This window comes from Thrips palmi, unplaced genomic scaffold (genome assembly GCF_012932325.1).
Source record: "Thrips palmi isolate BJ-2018 unplaced genomic scaffold, TpBJ-2018v1 HiC_scaffold_11, whole genome shotgun sequence".
Lineage (NCBI taxonomy): Eukaryota > Metazoa > Arthropoda > Insecta > Thysanoptera > Thripidae > Thrips > Thrips palmi.
Window position 1 is genome coordinate 6,389,108 of NW_023144622.1, and position 18,687 is coordinate 6,407,794.

At 63.2% G+C, this 18,687-nt stretch overlaps 1 protein-coding gene across 1 annotated transcript in view; it reads right to left on the reverse strand.

Moving 5' to 3' along the window:
• The window catches only part of LOC117639704 (nuclear receptor subfamily 4 group A member 2), a 37,500-nt gene extending 19,047 nt beyond the window's left edge, over window positions 1-18,453 (reverse strand). The window contains exons 1-2 of the mRNA XM_034375579.1: window positions 18,240-18,453; window positions 17,807-17,971 (exon numbers count right to left, since the gene is read on the reverse strand). Of these exons, the coding sequence (XP_034231470.1) occupies window positions 17,807-17,971; window positions 18,240-18,453 (379 nt within the window). The remainder of the gene's footprint in view (window positions 1-17,806; window positions 17,972-18,239) is intronic.
• Between the last annotated feature and the right edge of the window lie 234 nt (window positions 18,454-18,687).

The window sequence follows — 18,687 nt, forward strand, 5'->3', positions numbered from 1 at the left end:
GGGGGTCATGAGGCTCTGCGGGGACCGTCTGCGACCGCCTCGCGCCGCGGCACGCCAATTTAGCGATGGGGAGTGGTAACGATGGGCCGAGCTTACTACTGAGGGGCCTCCCTAAAGTGTCTACGCGATCACGTGAGCAGTACCCGCGGGTGTCCGCCGCCGGCCTCCGCGTCCTACGACGTGAGCCCCATGAGGGTGCCCGCCGCGACTAGAATGCAAGCTCCCCGGCGCTATGGGTGCCATAACCGCCACGGGCCCCGCGAGGTCGCCGTGTCGGCCTGTCGGGTATACGGGCGGTCCATGAATCCAAGAATGCCCACGGCTGACTCGGCCGGCCCGTTTCGTAGGAGTGCCTTGCCTGGAGACTCCAGACTTGCCAGACTCCGGGCTGCGACCGCGCCGACCATGGCCAATAGCTAGGCGCGCCACTCCCACACGCCGCCTTTTCCCCTGGAAATGGTCGCGCACACCTACAAGCCCCACAAAGCGCGCCGCATCGGCCGCATCGGCACCGCTGGCGTCTGCGTCGCCGTTCTGCCGCGCCGCCGCAACGCTGCCGCGCGTAATTCTCATAGTCTGCGGATACTGTAGCTGCGGATCGCAGAAATGCCAACTGTTCAAACTCGACTCCCGCGCCGTGTCGGTGCCGCTGTCTCCAGCCAGGCCGCGCTGCGCCGCGCCCGCCGAACACTGTTACCTCGCTGGCAGTTCATAAACCACCCAGATTTATTCACCGCGGCGAGGCAGGGCAGGCCAGGGCTGCGGCGCAGAAATTCTATCTCTGCTCTCCGCGATGCTCGCCGATCGGCCACTACAAGTGCCACGTGCTTCGGACGGAGGACTCGGTGAAATAAGGGCCAGCGTTTGCGGGCGGCTTCGACTCCCGCGTCTAACGGCAGCTCAGTATGCCCCTCGTTACCGGTAATGCGTAAACAAAATCACTGCCCCGCCAAAAAACAAGAATTTTTTGCGAGATGCAACGACGGTGCATCTGCAGGTGGAATTCCCGACAGAAGTGGACACACACACAGACTCACAGAGAGTTTATTCTGCATACCTGCCAGGAACGCTGCAGAGACAGCGTGTATGCATCAGAGTGATGTGCACATTATTGGTTTATCTGTGTGGGTGTCGAAACTGCCGGTGTAAAAGCCTGACGATCCGGCTAACGTAAAACGCAGCTATTCCTTTTGTTGTTGTTGTTGTTGTTGTTGTTGTTGTTTTTAACTTGGATACGTAACGTACTGCGGCCACGCATTTCCACATTGTGGCGTGTGAGGGCTTAAAGGACTTTATGGGGCTGGGCTCTTAATCACAGAGCGCACGGCTCCGTAGCCTCACACTAGGCGCACCGGTCTAGCCTCGCACCGGGCGGCCCGGCGCGCCTCCCTCACACACATACACACACTCACGCGCGCACACACACACTCGCACACACACAGCAATGCAACAAGCCAAATCAATAATGCACATCCAATTTGACATATTGCAGGTATAGCGGTGCTGTTTTGCGCTTGCCATGCCCATCTGTCTGTCCGTCCGCTTCTCTCTTATTGTCGTCCGTCTCTCTCTCTCTCTCTCTCTCTCTCTCTCTCTCTCTCTCTCTCTCTCTCTCTCTCTCTCTCTCTCTCTCGGTGCCTCGTTCCACGGTCCATACATCACACACTCAGCCTAGGGTTGTTGCGTACGGAAACTCGCGCACGGACTGGCTCACACACACACACACACACGCGCGCGCTCACGCACACACATAGAGCCAACCTGTGTTGCACGCACTAATTTGCATACTTCAAGGCCGCCATGGACTGCTACTCCAAGCAGCTTCGCCCATTCGGCTCATCTTCAGTCGCCAAAGAAAATAATATTGGGAACGAGGAAGAGGAAAAAATAAACAACCAGGGGGAAAAAAGGAACACGGTTTCGTTGTCTGCCGCCGAAGTAGCTCGGCTCGCTAGTGAGAGTCCGCGCGGAACGTCCCGGCAACCTTAAAATCTTAAACACAGCGTTCAGGGCCCCGTAACTCGCCAACAGAGAGCCGGGCTGTAAACGTCATCCGCGTTTAAAAATGAAATTTTTAGTTCGCTCGAGTCTTCTTGGCTGTGCGGTATAGTTGCTTGGCCGAGGAGTCGGATCGGAGTAACCGAATGTAAAGTGCTTTCGCCTTGGCTGCGCTCGCTGGGGGGGCATCGGCCACGCGTCGGCCACGCGTCCACCACGCGCCCCAATAAACCAGTAATGACAGCGTCATTTCGGGTATGACCTGCGTTTAGGCGCGGCTCGGCGCGGCCCGGCCTGCACGACGCGGTAGACAATAGGTTTAGACTAGACCACCCAGGCGGCCGGACCTCACGCCGGGCGCGACGGCGCGACGTCGGCGGCGTCCGCGTGGTGCGGCGGAACCGAGCCGCCTACGTCGCCCTGCTGTCGATCCAAGCCCCACGCCGCCACCGCGCCACCGCGCTCAGATACTTCATTAGCGCCAAGGCGATCACCCTGACCTCCGACAACAACACCGCGTGCGAGCGCGCGCGTGTGTGTGTGGCAATGAGAAGCCGAAATTGTATTCCGTTATTGATAGATGTAGGTCGACCGGCAGCGCCAGATAGCGCAAAAAAAGGCGCACACCCCACGCAGCCCGCCGCAGAGAAAGCAATTGGCGTTGTTATTTTGCCGGCAATCGCGCTGCCGCCGCGCGCTGCGCCCCTGGCCGCGTGCGTATCGCCTGGATCTGACAGACTCGGCCGCCAGATGGCGCGGCGGACAGCGGCGCTACCCCGCGCGGAGCCACCCCCTTGGACGCGCCGGGCGAGGACTCCGGCGCGCGGGGTATCGCCGCAGCAACAAGCCGGCACGGGGTGGCACTCCGGCCGGCGGCATCCCGGCGTATTGACGACATGTCTTTGCCGCCTGGTAGCTGGACAGTCCCGCAACACTCCGCCGCGCAACGGGACGGCCTACCTTGTAGGCGGCGGCGACCGCCTGGCGGGTAGACAGTCCCGCAACACTCCGCCGCGCAACGGGACGGCCTACCTGGCAGGCGCCTCGCTGGCGACGAGCCCCCGAGTGATGAAGGAGTACTGGAGCGACGTGCGCGCAACGACGTACACACTCCAGGCTCCACCCTTGTAATTTATACGAAAGGCATTCAGGCTGCGGCAATACAGCCATTCACACGCTGCTGGGCTGGGCCGGCTGCAGCACTGCGAGCACTGCGCGACCTCGCCCCGTGAGCGCGCAGCCCGGCGCAGCGCAGCCAGCCCAGGCACCGTCGCGACGCACTCACACACACTCACACACGGGGCGTGCCGGCACGAGGTGGCGTCACTGCGTGTGCGACCCACCCTCGCCTCGACGCCGTGACCTGTTGGCCGCGGCGGATGAAAAATTAAGCGCGGCGTTGCAGTATACGGGGCGTCATCTCCCGGAGACAAATCACAGCCTTCTCGTCGGGCGTCAGACTCCGGTGACTGGCGGCTTGTCCCCGGTAGCCGCGTCGCCGCCTGGCCGGCCGGAGGTTGACACTGGGCGAGGGCCCTGGGGTCTTTGGCGGGGCCGCGTCGATAGAGCTATCCATCAGAAGAGAGGCGACTGCATGACTGCATCTGTCTCGCCATCTTGAAAGGAGCGACCCATTCATCAAGGCGGCGGCCCATTCATACGCCGGTGGGCGTGGCCCGGCGTGGCGGAGCGTAGCGACACGCACGCACGCACACACGCACACACACACGCACACACACGCGGCCGGCCACGAGGGGTGCGCGCGATCGCTGGCCGATTACGCTTTTGATTTATCGATGGAAATGAAATCCGAGCACACGGTAGGCAAAGTAGTAGTAGGGAAGGCCCTACGCCCTTCCGTCCTTGGGGCGAGCAGGGCGGGGCGGGGCGGGGCGCGAGAGGTACGTACACGAGTAGCACCGGTGGGTGGTACTCGCCGAGTGTCTCGCAGTCGCCGAGGTACACACGCACAGAAACGGCTGAGCTAATTAAAAAGGCGAGGAGAGAAAAAAAACAATCGCAAGAGAATCGCTTTGGGTTTTCAATTCGGGCCGTGGCGCGAAGGCCGCTGCAGGCAAGGCGGCGAAGGCGGCCTGGACGACCAAATCGGGAACAAAAGGGGTGAACGCAGTTTTGGAATGTGGCGAAAGGGAACCCAACCCGCGCTATTAGTGTTGTTTTTGTTTCCAGCCTCGCCCGGCCGGAGACAATGCGGGACGCGGGAAAAAACAAAAACAAGACGAAATAATAAAAGTGAGGTTATGACGCTAGTTTTTATTTTCCGTCTCCGTTTTGCCGAGCCCTACTGTAGTTGACCTTGGTCCGCCGTCACTGGACAGTGGACGTCTCAGCGGCCCATCTTCCCCGCGTTCACTCACGTGCCCCGTCACCGTTATGCAAATTCGGTCCATCCCCGGACCAGTCCGGACCGCGTTTTACTATTTTGTTTTGCTCCTTTGTTTTTCGACGCGCTCCCAAATCACGACTGGAATAGTCCCATAAGGGAATATTAACACCGATTACACGCCCAAAATTTATCCGAGTTCTTTCAAGCCAGGCTCAATCAGCCCGAAGAACTGTCCAAAACTTGAAAACTGAGAGAAAATGGCGGGAATTTAATGTAAACCAGAGCACACCGGAGCTGGTCCGTTTTCCCTTGGTTAGGTCACACGGAGGCGAAGGCGGAAGGGGAAGGAGGCCGCCGAAATCACCCCGGACGACATGTAGGCCATGACGCCGGCCGAATCGTCGCCAAGCCCATCCCCGATGCTATCCCAGTGCACGCCGTACCTGCCCCGTCCTAACGGCGCCGTGGAGCGCGCCAGCGCGAGGCGGCCAGGCAGGCGGGGTGCCTACGTTCCGGGAGGCGGCGAAGGTATTTCGGGTGGGTTCTGGGTTCGAACCACCGTTACTCCTCACGGTGACATAAAAGGCCTGCCTGGCCGCGCGCCGCACTGCACGCCGTGCTCCGTCTCCCTCGCACCCACGCCGCGCTGGGGCCCAGGGGCCGCGAGAGGGAGAGAGAAAGGCCCGCCTCGGCGTGCAGTGTCAGATAGCGCAGCATTACGGGGCTCCTTCTGTGGACGGCATCCCCGGCATGACTTCCACGGCTCATAGAATATGGACGAGACTGCTCGCCTCGCGCCTCGCGGCACAGCCAGGCAGCCAGCCAGGCAGCCAGGCAGCCAGCCAGGCTGCAACAGCACGCCGCGATGTATGTCACATACTAGCCGAAACCCCTTCCGACGGCGACAGGTCGCCGTGTCCGCGTCCTCGCCGTCGCAGGGATGTTTGTCACGGCCCGGTCCGCGTTCCAACGGTGGCGAATCCATCCTGCATTTACCGGGGCCGCTTTCCGGAAAACACAAGATCCCCAGCTCAAAGGGCTCGCCGCCGAGCGCGGTTTGATACAGGACTGGCCGAGGGACTGGCCGATTGAAACTCGCATCGCGGCGGACGGTGGAAGGGGTCCGGCCGGACAGGGAAGGGTCCCCGCCGGTCTCCGCGCAGCGCGCAGCGCCTTAAAGGCCACCTGCTGCTCGCATCGCCGAGCATCTCCGGGATAGTTTAATTGCCGGCGATTATTGTATACAAGTGTTCTGCCGACTGCGCGACGCGCTGGCCGCGGTGGACGCGGTGGACGCCACGCCGGGGATATAGGTAATTGGCGTCGGGTATGCGCGTTAGCGTGCCGTGGCGGTGACGGCGTGCGACGCTACCGCGGGCTAGTGCACCCAGGACGCCGACTTTGACCTGCGAAGCCAAGCGCCGCCGGAAACCGCAGCGCACTACAATTCCTCGGATTATCAATATTTAATCCGAGATTTAATCCGTTTTGCTGCAGTGGACCCCTAGGGTCGCTACGGTCCGCGATGTTCCTCCGGGTCGTTGCCTATCCGCCAACCTGTCGGTGCCGTCGGTGCCGCGGTGCCCCGTCGGAGGCCGCGGGGACGGCCGCCGCGCGGCCAGCATGCAGTGCCACGGAGTGCCACGGAGTGCCACGGAGTGCCACGGAGTGCGCGCACTGTACCGGAGATCTTATCCTTGGCCGCATCTCTGCACAGCTCCACACAGCTCTGCACAGCCCGCAGGCTCGTTCCGAACGGGGCGGTGTCTCTCTCGCGCCCCTGCGGGACGCCCTGCGGGTGCGAGAGGGACGGAGCGGCCCGTTTGCCATCGGCCTGCAGGCGGGCAAGGCACTGCAAGGCACCCGGCGCGGCCGGGGAGGCGGCCCGGCCCCCTGCTGGTCCCCATGACCCCCCTCCCCTCCCCCGCCAGTCTCATACAGAGACACGGCCCGGACGACGTTAACGGGGAATCTTCCTAATCGTGGCTAATGCCCTAATGGGCGAGCTGCATTCAAAACGCGCTGCGAATTCCGCCGCAAAGAGGAGAACCAGGGCTTATTTCAACTTCAACGCCGCCAGGCTCCGATGCACTGACGAGATACAGCGAAAATATGGACCTTTTCCAGGCACTTGTACATAACTTCACCCAAAAAGGAGATAATTCTGTAATCGAGGAAATTTAGTGCAACAAGTAAATTTAGTCGAAACATTCAAGTGAATTCACTTTCAGCAAGGTATATCTTCGTTCTAGAAACGACATTTCTGTTTGTAAAAGCTCTGAATTTAGTATCTGCAGGACACGCAAAAAATCCTGATGCCAAATCTATCAGCCAAACTGAAAAAAAAAACACAGTGTAGTGTAATAGTTGACGCCCCCGACTACTGCTCAGACTCTCCCTCACGATCCATCTTTGCGAAAAAAAAAACGGTCAAGGATATGCAAGACGAGTAAGTGGCGAGAGGTTCCAGCGAGGGGGCAGGGGGGAGGGCACAGGGGCACTGGGCCTCGGCCGGTACGTGATGCGTGCAGCATCATCACTCTCCTCCTCCTCCTCCTCCTCCTCCTCCTCCTCCTCCTCCTCCTCCTCCTCCTCCTCCAGCTCCACCTCCTTCCAAAGCATTCTTCTCCAGCTAATTCCAGGCCGACACAACAAATTATATCCAGTTTTCCGGCGGCGCGCGGGGCACGCTCTCTAGTCATGTTCACACTTTTTGGCTCGCATGATTAGGCGCCTCTCACACACACAGTCTCACACGCACGCACACACACTGACGCGCACCGTATAGTGGTATGCCGTGTCATGGCGTGGGCGTGGGCGGCACTCAGGAGAAAGTGGTGTCGCGGCGAAAAAAAAAACCGCGCAACAAACGCGGATTAATTCTTAAACAAAAATAACTTTAGCACACGTGTCGTTCGGTTTTTCATGAGTGACGTCATGAATGGTGTCATCTTGGCTGAGAGACACTGAGACACCGGGCTATCGCGGAGGAGGGGGTATCGGCGGCTCGGATGGCGGCTCCCTCCCCCTCTCCTAAACAAGTCCCATCCAGATCGTGGCCGTATGGAAATTGGGAATCGTTAGAGCATCGTCTGCCGGGGCTGCCCGGGCTGCCGGGGCTGCCTGGGCTGCCACTAGCTCGCTGTTGCGGCCCGCGGGACCCGGCCTGCCCCGGCCTGCCCCGGCCTGCCTGCCTAGGTGCTGCATCGGCTGCATCGGTGCATCGGCTGCATCCGTGTTGCGGTAGTTGGATCCGCGTTGCAGTTGTCCAGCCAAGCTGCGCCAGCCTCGGCTGGCCTGGGTCACCGGTGGTCGAGCGAGGCCCTCCAGAGCCACGGCAAGCTCGTCGTCCTGCCGCTCCGTCTCTGTCGCACTCGCGGGGCGCCCCGTCGAGGTGCGAGAGAGACAGAGCGACGAGTGAGGTCGCTGTGAGGTAGGTCTCGAAATCCCGCCCGGCTTGTCGGCGTGTTAACGGAAGCCAGGCCGTCCCGCACGGTTGGTGCTGGGGGAATAGCAAATCAACGGGTGGCCAGAGAAGAGAGGAAAAAAAAAGCGGGAACCGGTATTCGAACTGCAGTTCTGCCGGCTGGGGACCCAACTTGGAGCCGGATGTGTTCATCCCGGGCTAAATAGCGCACGGTGAGCGCCGCGCGGCTTTCTGCCGCGGAGAGACTCGGTGGCCTCGCGGAGTCGCGGAGTCGCGGGGTTACGACGCCGCCTAGTTCAACTACTTACGGTAGCGCCGCCGACAAGACTTCCCCAGATCAATATCATTCTGCAGCGCAGCAGCGCAGTACTCGCGCGAATAAAATGAAGAAAATGATCCCCGCTGTGCAATTTTCAGCAGCTTTCGCCGGTTTTAGGGCTTCGCCGCCGCCGTGCTCCTCGTGGTCGAGATCGCGATGCCAGCGTTCACCTTGGCCCTTGGCGCTCCGGCACCGCGAGGGCACCGCGAGGCGACGAAAAAAGAAAAACTGGGACGCTGAAATGATATTAATGAGCAACGTGGGAATGGGCGAATGGGCCCAGCGCGGTATCACGCCAGGCCAGGCCCGGCCAGGCCAGCCACCACCGGCACCACAGGTGCGGCACGGCACGGCACGGCACGGCACGGCACGGCAAGGCTGCACTCCGGCTGATTTATAAGGCGTTCGCTGCCACTAAATGCCCCGCGCAATTTGTATATTGAGTAATTGGCGGAGCCCGTCTCGTCCGCGAGTATTTATCGAGGGAAGGTGCGAATAGCACAGCGCAGCGCGTTGAAAAAAAAAACGAAAAAGAAAATGACCCCCTTCAGTTTAAGAATGTGTGCTACCGCGTCCGCCTGTCTGCCTGCCCGTCTGTCCGGCATGGGGAGTCACGCAATGCAGGCAACCATTCTTTCGCGGTCACCGGGGGTGCCTTTTCTGTGCTTTACTCACCCACACGCACGCACACACACACACACACACACACACACACACACACACACACGTGTGGGAACCCTCCGCCCCTGCTGCTTTTCCTTCCTGCTAAACCACTAAACCGTTCAATTATTAACCCAGCCAATTAAGGGCAGCATATCTTATGGGGCGGCCGGCGAGAGTGACAGGCCGCCCACCGCCACGGTGGCGCGCCGCCCGGTAGCTCTACCGGTCGTGTCATGTCGTGTGTGTGTGCCTGTCTGTGTGTGCCCGCGGTACACAAATTCGCCGGCATCGTAAATAAAGGAACATTGTTCCCGTCGTGCTTCGATACCTCGACATGAATCCGAACTGCAATCAAGGCTAGACACACGCAGACGGACAGCAGCGCGGCCTGGCGGCGGCCAGCCCCAATATACGAGCCTCGGCCCGAACGGCAGCCCGTCTAGACCGATTCCGAGACTCGTTTCCGTCGCTCTGTCTCTGTCCCGGGTGGGTGCGAGTGCACCAGACAGAGCGACGAAAACGACTCTCGGAATCGGTCGGCAGTTCGCGGGTATGAAAAACTCTGTTTGCGGTATGAAAAAGTGGTCGGTGTATCGAGGCCTCGCGGCCGGCGGTGTCCCTTAGGGCCTTCCAGGGGCCTTCCAGTGTAGCGCACCGCACCGTGAGTCGACGCTTTCTTCATCTTTTATTGCAGGGCCTGGACTGGGCCGGCCTCGCCTGGCCTGGAGTCCGCCCTGGAGTCCGGACTGGACGGCACTGTCTATTTCTGAGCCCCGACTGCTCATCACGAATTAAAGGCGCGCAGTCCACACCAGCAGCACTCTCTGCTCCAGCCGGCGGGCCTGCTGGCGGGCCTGCTGGCGGATGCACGGTCGATAAAAAAAAATAAATTATTAAAAAATGCAGGCCGCCAAAATAGCGGCGCGGCCGTACTCGAACCCGGGTCATTAGCGTCCTTGTCGGGGTGCCCGCGCCCCGCCCCGCCAGTGGCCCCACCACGCCGCTCGCTCGGCGGCTGGCAGAAAATGTGGCGGCCGTTTTGTGCTGGGCCGCGCCCGTGCAGTATCGATTTCAATGTTCTTACTTCATCCGCGCCATTGACGGTCTGCCCCTCGGGTACCCGCAGAGACCCGCAGCCTCGGTGTGCGTGGCGTGCGGAGAAAGAGAGGGGGAAACTTGATGCTCGGCGAAAAATTCCGCGCGCAGCCAACAGTCGCAAAACCCGCAATTGCCGATCCATGCACGCTGCCGACGCCTCGCCGCGCCACGCCGCGCCACGCCAGGTGCCGTACGTACATGTAGGCACTGATTGTGCACTCAAACCGAGGGGCCCAGACCTGCACACACACACACACACACGGCAAGGCGGGGGATTATTGTGCGAGACCACGTTGTAGCTTATTACGCGAGAATCAGTTGTTTTAGCTATTTCGCCTTGCACCGTCCGTCCGTGTGTGAGTGTGTGTGTGAGTGTGTATTGTGCCTAGAAGCAGTATTGGCCACGCTATCGGACGAATGCATCGGACATCCTTGGCGATCCCCTTATAAAGGCCCGAGGGGTTCGCCGGGAAAAGCAATTGTCACACACACTCACACACACGCAAACATACAGTGCAGCGCCAACTTCCACACCACAGTGACCCAGATTACGCGAAAGGAAAGTGCGAAAGGCACACGAGGGAGGCTCGCCGGGCATTTGGCCGGGGACTGGGCTAGGTCGCGCTCGCGCCGCGAAGCTTGTTACGACGGGGAGCTTGCAGTCTAACCAACCAACCACCTCGCGGGCCGGGCGCCGGCCGCGAGTTTCGAGACTCTCGAAACCGTAACGCCGGCGTGGCTCTCAGGAACGTAACGCCCCGCTCGAGACGCTCGTCGTCCTCCTAACGTGTGCCGCCGTGCCGAGCCGTGCCGTGCCGTGCCGCCGTGCCGGGTCCTCTCCCTCCCGGAACGCCCGGCCGGCCGCCGTCTCCGTGTCTCGTGTCTCCGTCGCACCCGGCGAACGGGCCGGCCGCGAGGAGCGCCAAACAGAGACGGAGCGAGCATGACAAAATGTGAATCTGAATGAGAAACGGCCGGCTGGATCACGACGTTAAACACCTTTGCATGCGCTCGACACGGCCTCGCTGTCGTCTTCGGCGGACCCGGTTCACTTCGGGGCCACTTCGGGGCCACTTCGGGGCCACTTCGGGTGACGCCGGCGAGCCCCCTCGGGTGTTGCGTCACTGTAGCGGCCGGCCGACTCGCCTGTCCCAATCAGGGGCCGGCTGAGGTTGACTCCGGCCAAACGGCGACACGCGGCCGCCGATATAAAATAAACCGACGGTCTTCAAAAAACGAGGACGGGCTCGGGTTTCGAACCCGGGGCCTCTAATCGGGGCTCTACTCTTTCCATTTCGCCATGCACGTGAACACAGCCGCCGCGGGTCGAACTCAGCCGGGGGAGTACTTCCCGGGGGTGGGGGTAGTTTGGAGAGCGAGGGTGGCGCTGAGGGTGGCGCTGAGGGTGACGGCGGTGGGGGTCGGGAACCGTGACGTCACGGCGAGGCCGGCTTACCACCACCACGCCCAGACCCTCGGCCAGGCCGGCCAATCTGTAAGGTCATCGTGCTGGGCGCGCTGGCCAGGCCGGCCTGCCGCTGGCCTGCCGGGGACTCGAACCCGCGCCGCGACACACCGACACACCAACACACTCACACACCGGCACGGCGGCCAGACAATGTCTCAAATCGGGAGCGGTGTGTAAAACGGGTAGCATAAAGCGACCGGCATTGTCCCGCGAGCATTATCCTGCACAGGCAAACAAAGTGGCGCTTAACGGCCTTATTGAAAGGACTGGAGGACTGGGAGGCACCGGGAGGTGGAGAAGGCCCGGACGGACGTTAAACAAGTCGTGAAAGGCAGGCGAGCCAGCCAGGCGAGCCAGCCAGGCCGTCGGGGCACAGCCGGCACAGCCCCGCGAGCATCGCACAGCGCAAATATCCGCCAGGCAGTCCGCCAGTCCGCCAGTCTGCTGGGGGATAATTATTTTCTCGGCGGGGCGAATCGTTAAGAGCGATGCGAAAGAGTGCATAAATCGCCAGTGATAGTCTGCCTGCCCGTCTGGTGGCCTGTCTGTCTGTCTGTCTGTCTGTCTGTCTGTCTGTCTGTCTGTCTGTCTGTCTGTCTGTCTGTCTGTCGTCTGTTTGTTGTCTGTCCGTTTCCACGTCTGTCCGTCCGTCTGCCTGCCTGCTGACACGCGTGCCGTCGTCGTGCGCGAGGGAATGACCAAGGCAAGCCCCCGCGGCGCGTGCCAATAAGCTGTGGTGCGAATAATCGTCCGATTGCGCGGGGCGCGGTGCACGCATCCAGCCCCGCGGACCTCGCGGAGGCAGCGGGCGGTCGTCGTGCGAATAGCTGCGAGCAGCGCCGCCAGTCGCTCTGCCTCTCTCGCGCCCCCACGGCCCGCCCCGGGAGTGCGACAGGGACAGAGCGCCGCGAGCGGTGTTCGCAAGCGGCCTGCAGCCAGCATCACGCACGACTGCCAATAATCGGCCGGCCGGCGCGGCAAGGCGGCGGCGCACCCACAGACAAGGATCGGTGCGGGTGACCTGGATCATGCCTGCATCGCCTGCATCGGCCCGTCAATCCCGCGCGTCGACGGCGAGGTGGGGTGCGCGTCGTGGGACGGTGGGGGTCGCCGTGTGTCCTTCCCAGCGGCGAGCCTCCGCGAACCCAGCGGGCCGCCCTACCGGAAGTCCAAGGGAAGTCCTAAGGGAAGTCCCAAGGGAAGTCCCAAGGGCAGTCCCCTCCGCGCCATGGGCCTCGGGTCGCCGGCGGCGGCGAGGGTGGCGGACTCACCTGGGTACGCAGGTTGTGCTCGCTGTCCGCGGGTCCGGACGGGGGGCGCGGCGCCGACGGCCGCGGCCTGGGACGGGCTGGACTTGAGCTCCGCTCGCGGCATCAGCTGTGCCTCGACTGCACGGCTCGCGGTGCTGGCGGTGCGCGGCCGCTTGAAAACGAATCCGTTTTGGGGTAGGGCTGGTGATGACGTCACGGCGGCCAGGCCATGGAGGGGGTGCGGTCGATAGCCGGAGGGGGCGTGGCGGCGCGTGGCGCCCGCGCCCGGGGGGTTGGCGGGGTTGGCGGGGCGCCCGGAGTGACGTCGGCGACCTTGGGCCGAGGGTTGGGGGCTGGCTGGGGGCTGGCGGGGGCTGTCTGACGTCACCGCCACGAGCGGCGCGCGGCGCGCCCAAGGCGAGGAAGGACGCCGGCCGGCGGGACGCCCACGCCAGCGCCCCGGAAACGGAGAGACACCAGCCACCGCCAGCGACGGAGACGGGGATGGGGAGGGCCAAGGGGTGGGGGAAAGTGTCGCGGGAAGAGAGTCAACAAACTCGGACCAAGCCAGACCACCCGCCGGCAGACAGGTGGCGCCCCCGCGTTTCCGGTCTCTTCCGGCACCAATTTCCGGCTTTCCGGTTGCCGCTGCGGTCGGCGAGGGTGGCTGCCTGGTGGCTGCCGTCGGGGCAGCGGGGCACCGCCAGCGAAAACAATGAAGCACAAATTGCATTGCGCGGTTTTAACGCTGACGGCCCTCCTGCTGAACCCCCGGCCCGAGACAAACTTCTGAGGCCGAAACTCTAGGCAGTGGGGGCGACCGCAGCCCGGGCTTACAGGCCACACAATGCTGCCCCCGCAGTGTCCACCCCGGCCCGTCGCTCGGGACAAAAGACTCGTGGAATCACGCCCACCCCCACCGCCACGCCGCCCCCGCCGCCCCCGCCCGGTGTGTTCCCAGGCCGCAGAGGCGCGCGCTAATCCGAGCAGCCCCTGCGACAGCGACCCCACGTCGGCGAGACCGCGGACGCCACGAGGATCGCCCGGAAAGCGCGCGGCCACACCGTGTAGGCCGCCCCCGTACGGCATACCTGGAGGCGCGGCGGCGCGGCGACGCGTGGGCCAGGGGTGGGGGTGGCGCGTGACGTCACCAGAGCAATGACGCCAATGGCATCCCCCGCAGCCCAGCGGCCCAGCGGCCCAGCCTCCCGGCCGGCTCACTTTCCTTGCCAGCTGTTCTGAGGCCGAGGCCCAGCCCGCCCACCCGGCGCGGCGGCGCGGCGGCAACACCCCGCCCGGGACTCGAACCCGGGACCGCCGCGCCGCGCCCTCCCTCGGGGCGGATTCGGGGAGTATCCGGCTCCACAAGCTCCACAAGCAGCGTTCCTTCCGGAGCTGCCGTCGGGGGATCAGAGGCAGATTGCTTCCACTCGGGGGAGGTTTACAGGGTTACGGCGGGGAGGGTTACCGGGGGCTCAGGGCGACGTGACGAAAAACTCTCCCAGACTTTCAGGCAGCCTGGGTCCGGTCAAGCACCCCGTGGCCGCCCTAGTGTCCCTGACGCGTGGGGCACGCGGGGCCAGGCGGGGCCTGAGAGGACCGACGACGGGCACCTCGAGGTTCGATCACACCAGCGTCGCGGCGGGCATCGGGGCGGGCAGCGCGGCGGGCAATCCGTTCCCTTGGCCCACGCCCAACCGCACGCCGACCAGCCCGACGACATGAACGCCCCCTTCCGCGTGACGGCCGTCCACTTACAGTGCACACCCTCCTCCCCCGTGCCGCCGTCGGCGCGCGCGGCGGAGTGGCGGCACGGAGACGCGAAGGGAACGGGAAAAAATGCAATCGGCACACAAACAAACAAAAGAAAGCACGGCGAAAGGGCGCGCGGCGCGGCGCGGTAGGCAGCGCGACGGCCGATCCGAGATCCGAGAGGTCTCCGCGGTATATTTCAGGCCTCGGTCCGCGCTCCGCACCGCAGTCAAGCCAGCCACCGCCAGCTTGGCGGCGTGCCATGGTCACCCCATCGGCCGAGCCATCGGCTGCCATTCACGCCGCCGTCGTTTCCGAAGACGCGCCGCGTGGCGCCGCCAGCGCAGCCTGCACCTGGACGACGTGGACGGTCCGCCGCGGTGGTCGATGCGGCGCCCCGAGGCTCGTCCAGCAGGCCGACGACGCCCTGCGTCTATGAGCGCGAGAAGAGACGCGACAGCGCCCCGGCCATGTCCACTGCCGTGCCGCGGCGCCGCGGCCTGCACATGCAAGGCTGGAAATAGTGGGCGAACTATTCCGGGCCGCCCCGTCGCGCGAGTCCTGGTGATTGACGGAGTCGTCTGCCCGGAATAGCTCGGCCGGACCCACCCCCGCAACCACTCACCCGCAGGAATGCCACTCCCCGCACCGCGGGCCTCGGCACGGACACGGACTTCCAGTGGGGGTCGCTCGCCGCGCCACTGCAAAGGCCCCTCTCGCACCGCACAAGCCACACAAGCGAGTCATACTGGCGGCCGCTACCGGTGGCGGTGCTGCACTGAGCACTCCTCGGCCACCGGTCCCTAGCCGCACCTCGTGCTCGCACTCGTGACACCCGGTGGACCCAGTGACGCCGGGCATGTGATGCTCACCGGGTTTGGCAGCGCTCAGCGCTACCTGTGTGCTCCGCCGTGTGTGTGTGACTTCATACACTCGTGACTTCACTCGTGGCTCCACCGTGTGGCTGCTGGCAGGGCCCGCGCACTCACACACCGCCAACCCGGTGCACCGCGCCAAAGAATGCACGGGTCCTCAGCCCCGCCGCTGGGGTGGCCGTCCCCGCGAGTGCGACAGAGAGGACCCGACCCAGCTTGAGCGGGATCGACTGTGACGAGGCTCGGCGAACCGTACCGCCTCGCATGCCAAACCGAGCCGTCAGACCGTCACGAGCACCTCGCTGCTCTACAAGACCGTGTTTACACACCCGCCGGGGCGGCGTCCGCGGCGTCCGCGGCGCATCGGTACCCACGACGACGTACCGTACCCGTGGTCCCGGCCGCCGCCGCCAGGGGCGCTGCGCGCTGCGTGCGGGATGCGCGACTGCGCGACCTACATATCGACTCGTCGATACATCGATACATCGATATCACGGCAAGTTGGCCGGGGCAGCGGAAACCGAAGCGAAGCGCCTTCAGCTCCAACCGCAGCATTAAACATTTACCGCGAGAGGTCGTTGTTGTTTCGCCCGGCCCGGCCGCCCCGAGTACACGCCCAGCAGGATGATTCCGAGAGTCGCTTCCGTCGCTCTGTCTCTCTCGCACTCATGGGGCGTCTCCTATAGGTGCGACAGAGACAGGGCGACGACTCTCGGAATCAGTCTGCAGCATGCCCTCACGCCGCCAGGCGGTACGCGGTCGGACACTGCCGACAAGTTATTTGGATTCTGGGTTTGGAAGTGCGTTTGAAACCAGCAAACCCGGACAGGGCGCTGGCAGTTCAGTTTTTCGCCCGACGGTAACGAGTAAGTGGCGCTGTGGAGGAGCTTCGAGCTTCGAGCCGGCCGTCACGGCAATCTGAGACACGCGGCGGCGACACCTCGGCGACGACACCGCCGCGACGCCCTGGCAGGCGATGGCGCAGAACCGCTTCGTCGCTCTGACTCTCTCGCACCCCTACGGGACGACCTGCGAGAGCGACAGAGACAGAGAGACTGTCTGCGGGGCGTCGCGACGCCTCGGTGATTGCAGATACCCGCGCCGCGCGCCGTCCCGGTCTGGACCCGGTCGCCTCGAGAGGATGAGGGACTCTAGGAGCGCGGCCGGCGCGGCGGGCTGCGCCGGGGATCAGCCTGCAGGGGAGTAAAGGCGGAGCAGGCGGAGCGGGATCAACAATGGGGATCAGGATTTAGGAGAGGAGCTCCCCCGGGAGGCTGGCGAGGCTGGGAACGGGGACGGCCACGCGGGCGGCGGCCCCGCAGCGGCCACACAAGGGCGCTTGGCTTCCTCTACGCTTCCGCCACCACGGCGCCGACATTTTGCTCCGACGGCCGCAGCCTGGTTTATGCGCTGCTCCGCGTTTTCCGAAAGCGAACTAATAGCGAACACGTTTAACGTCCCGGCCAACCTGCCTGCCTTGCACAAATAGTGCGCGCGGAGGACGCCGGAGAAAGAGAGAGAGAGAGAGGTTTACCGGCTATTCACCGAGATACCGATAAATTCATTAGAGACACCCATTGAACCCGGCCCAGCCCAGCCGAGCCGAGTCGGGCTTGTCACTGTGAGTTAGAACCAGTCGGTGGCGGCGCGTAGCGTCTCGCCAGTGTAGCGGCAAGGCGGCAAGGCAAGGCGGCGCGGCAAGGCACCGAGGCAGTGCGCGGATCCGCACGCCGATGAAGTAGTGCTCAGGGTCGGGAATTTTATTTTTCAGCGCGCGGAGCGTTGCGACTGCGACCCGTCCGCCGACCCGTCCGCCGACCCGTCCGCCGACCCGTCCGCCGACCCGTCCGCCGACCCGTCGACCGACCCGCAAGACGGGCGACAAAGTCGAACTCGGCGGCGATATTTCAAGGCGAGAAAATCCCCGATCGGCAAACACAGAGAACCCACAAGGACAATAAAAAATGCATTCATCGAGGTCCTGGGGAAGAAAACAGGGGGGACACTGCGCAGAATCACTCAAAGCTGCAGTGGTATACAAAATTGGCACAACTGGTCATAAACAAAAACAACAACAGATTTTCCAGGAATTGAGGAGGGGACAAAGATCGCCGCCCACTCATCATGCACAAGCAGACAGCCCGATAACAGCGGACAGACAGATCACCTGTTGCGCGGCACGCAAGCAACAAGCCGGGGCCGATTTCGCACAAGACTTCTCGACTCAAACTTCTTTCTGCAACAACGTGGGTGGCCGCTGGGCCGTGACAGAAATCGTCAAAGGCGCGAGGGAGAATCAACAAGCGTCGTACTCTCAAAACAAAGAATGAATTAAGCATCGCAGAGGCATCAGTTTTGGCGCGCTTTTTAAAATGTCCGTTTAAAGAGGCGCGCAAATCGCATGGGCAATTACAGATAATCCGAAAGCATCTCATTAATTTTTAATTTATATAAATAGTTGTCAAGTACGCAAAAAAGGGAAGTTCTCCCTCGGCTCACAACACACGAGCACCGAAAAGCAATACCAAGCGTCGCATGCCGATGTCCAGCCAACGCACCACCATCCCCGCCAACCACCACCGAAAAAAAAAACATAAACAAAAACTCACGCAAATTGTTTCGGTTGTGACTGCTGGGTTGATTGTTATTGTTGTTGATGTCTTCTCCGTCTTCGCAGCCGAAGCACGCCGCACTGTAGTGGCCGGTGTCGCGCACCATGTCTGCCGTACATGCTGACGGCTCTCGCTTGACCCTCGCGGGGGCGGCGGCGGGGGCGGCAGGGGCGGGCCCAGGCAGCACGGGGGTGGCGCCGGGGGCGGGGCTGGCGGCGGACAGGGAGGCGGCGACCGGGTGGTTGGACGGGTGGTGGTTGCCACTCGCAGTCGTCAGGTTCGTCCCCCGGTCGTTCATCGGACACACGACGACGGGCACCTCACGGTGGTAATCCAGAGCGGCACTAGGCTGGGGCTGCTCTACCCCATAGCACTGCACTAACACACTGGCACACGGCACACGGCGCACACACACACACCGCGCACCCACCTGCAGTCGGCGGCGGCGGGGGCGACAACGTGGGCGTCGGCGGCGAGCCTAGCAGCAGCACGTCGGACGGCGTCGTCCTGGACGGCGAGCCCAGCAGGCGGTAGTCCTCACTGTCCGTCTTGTCGTCCTGGGCGAACGAGAGGTGCGCGGCAGCAGCACCGCCGCTGTCCAGGGCGAGCAGTCGCACCGCGTGGTCGGCCCGGTGGAACAACATGCATGCGATGGCCAGGTCAGGCCCAACCAGGCCGCGAAGCGCGAACCAGGCGCGAACACCGCAAGGCACCGCAAGGGCCGAACCACTCCGTGCACTCCGTCGGGCTGGAGGACACGCCGCGGACTGAGAGGCTGCGCGGGACCGGGCGAGCGGCGCAGCGGCACGCCACGGCACGGCACGGCGGGGCCCGCTACGTCCCCACTACGCGGCGGCCGGGCTCAGCCAAGCAGACAC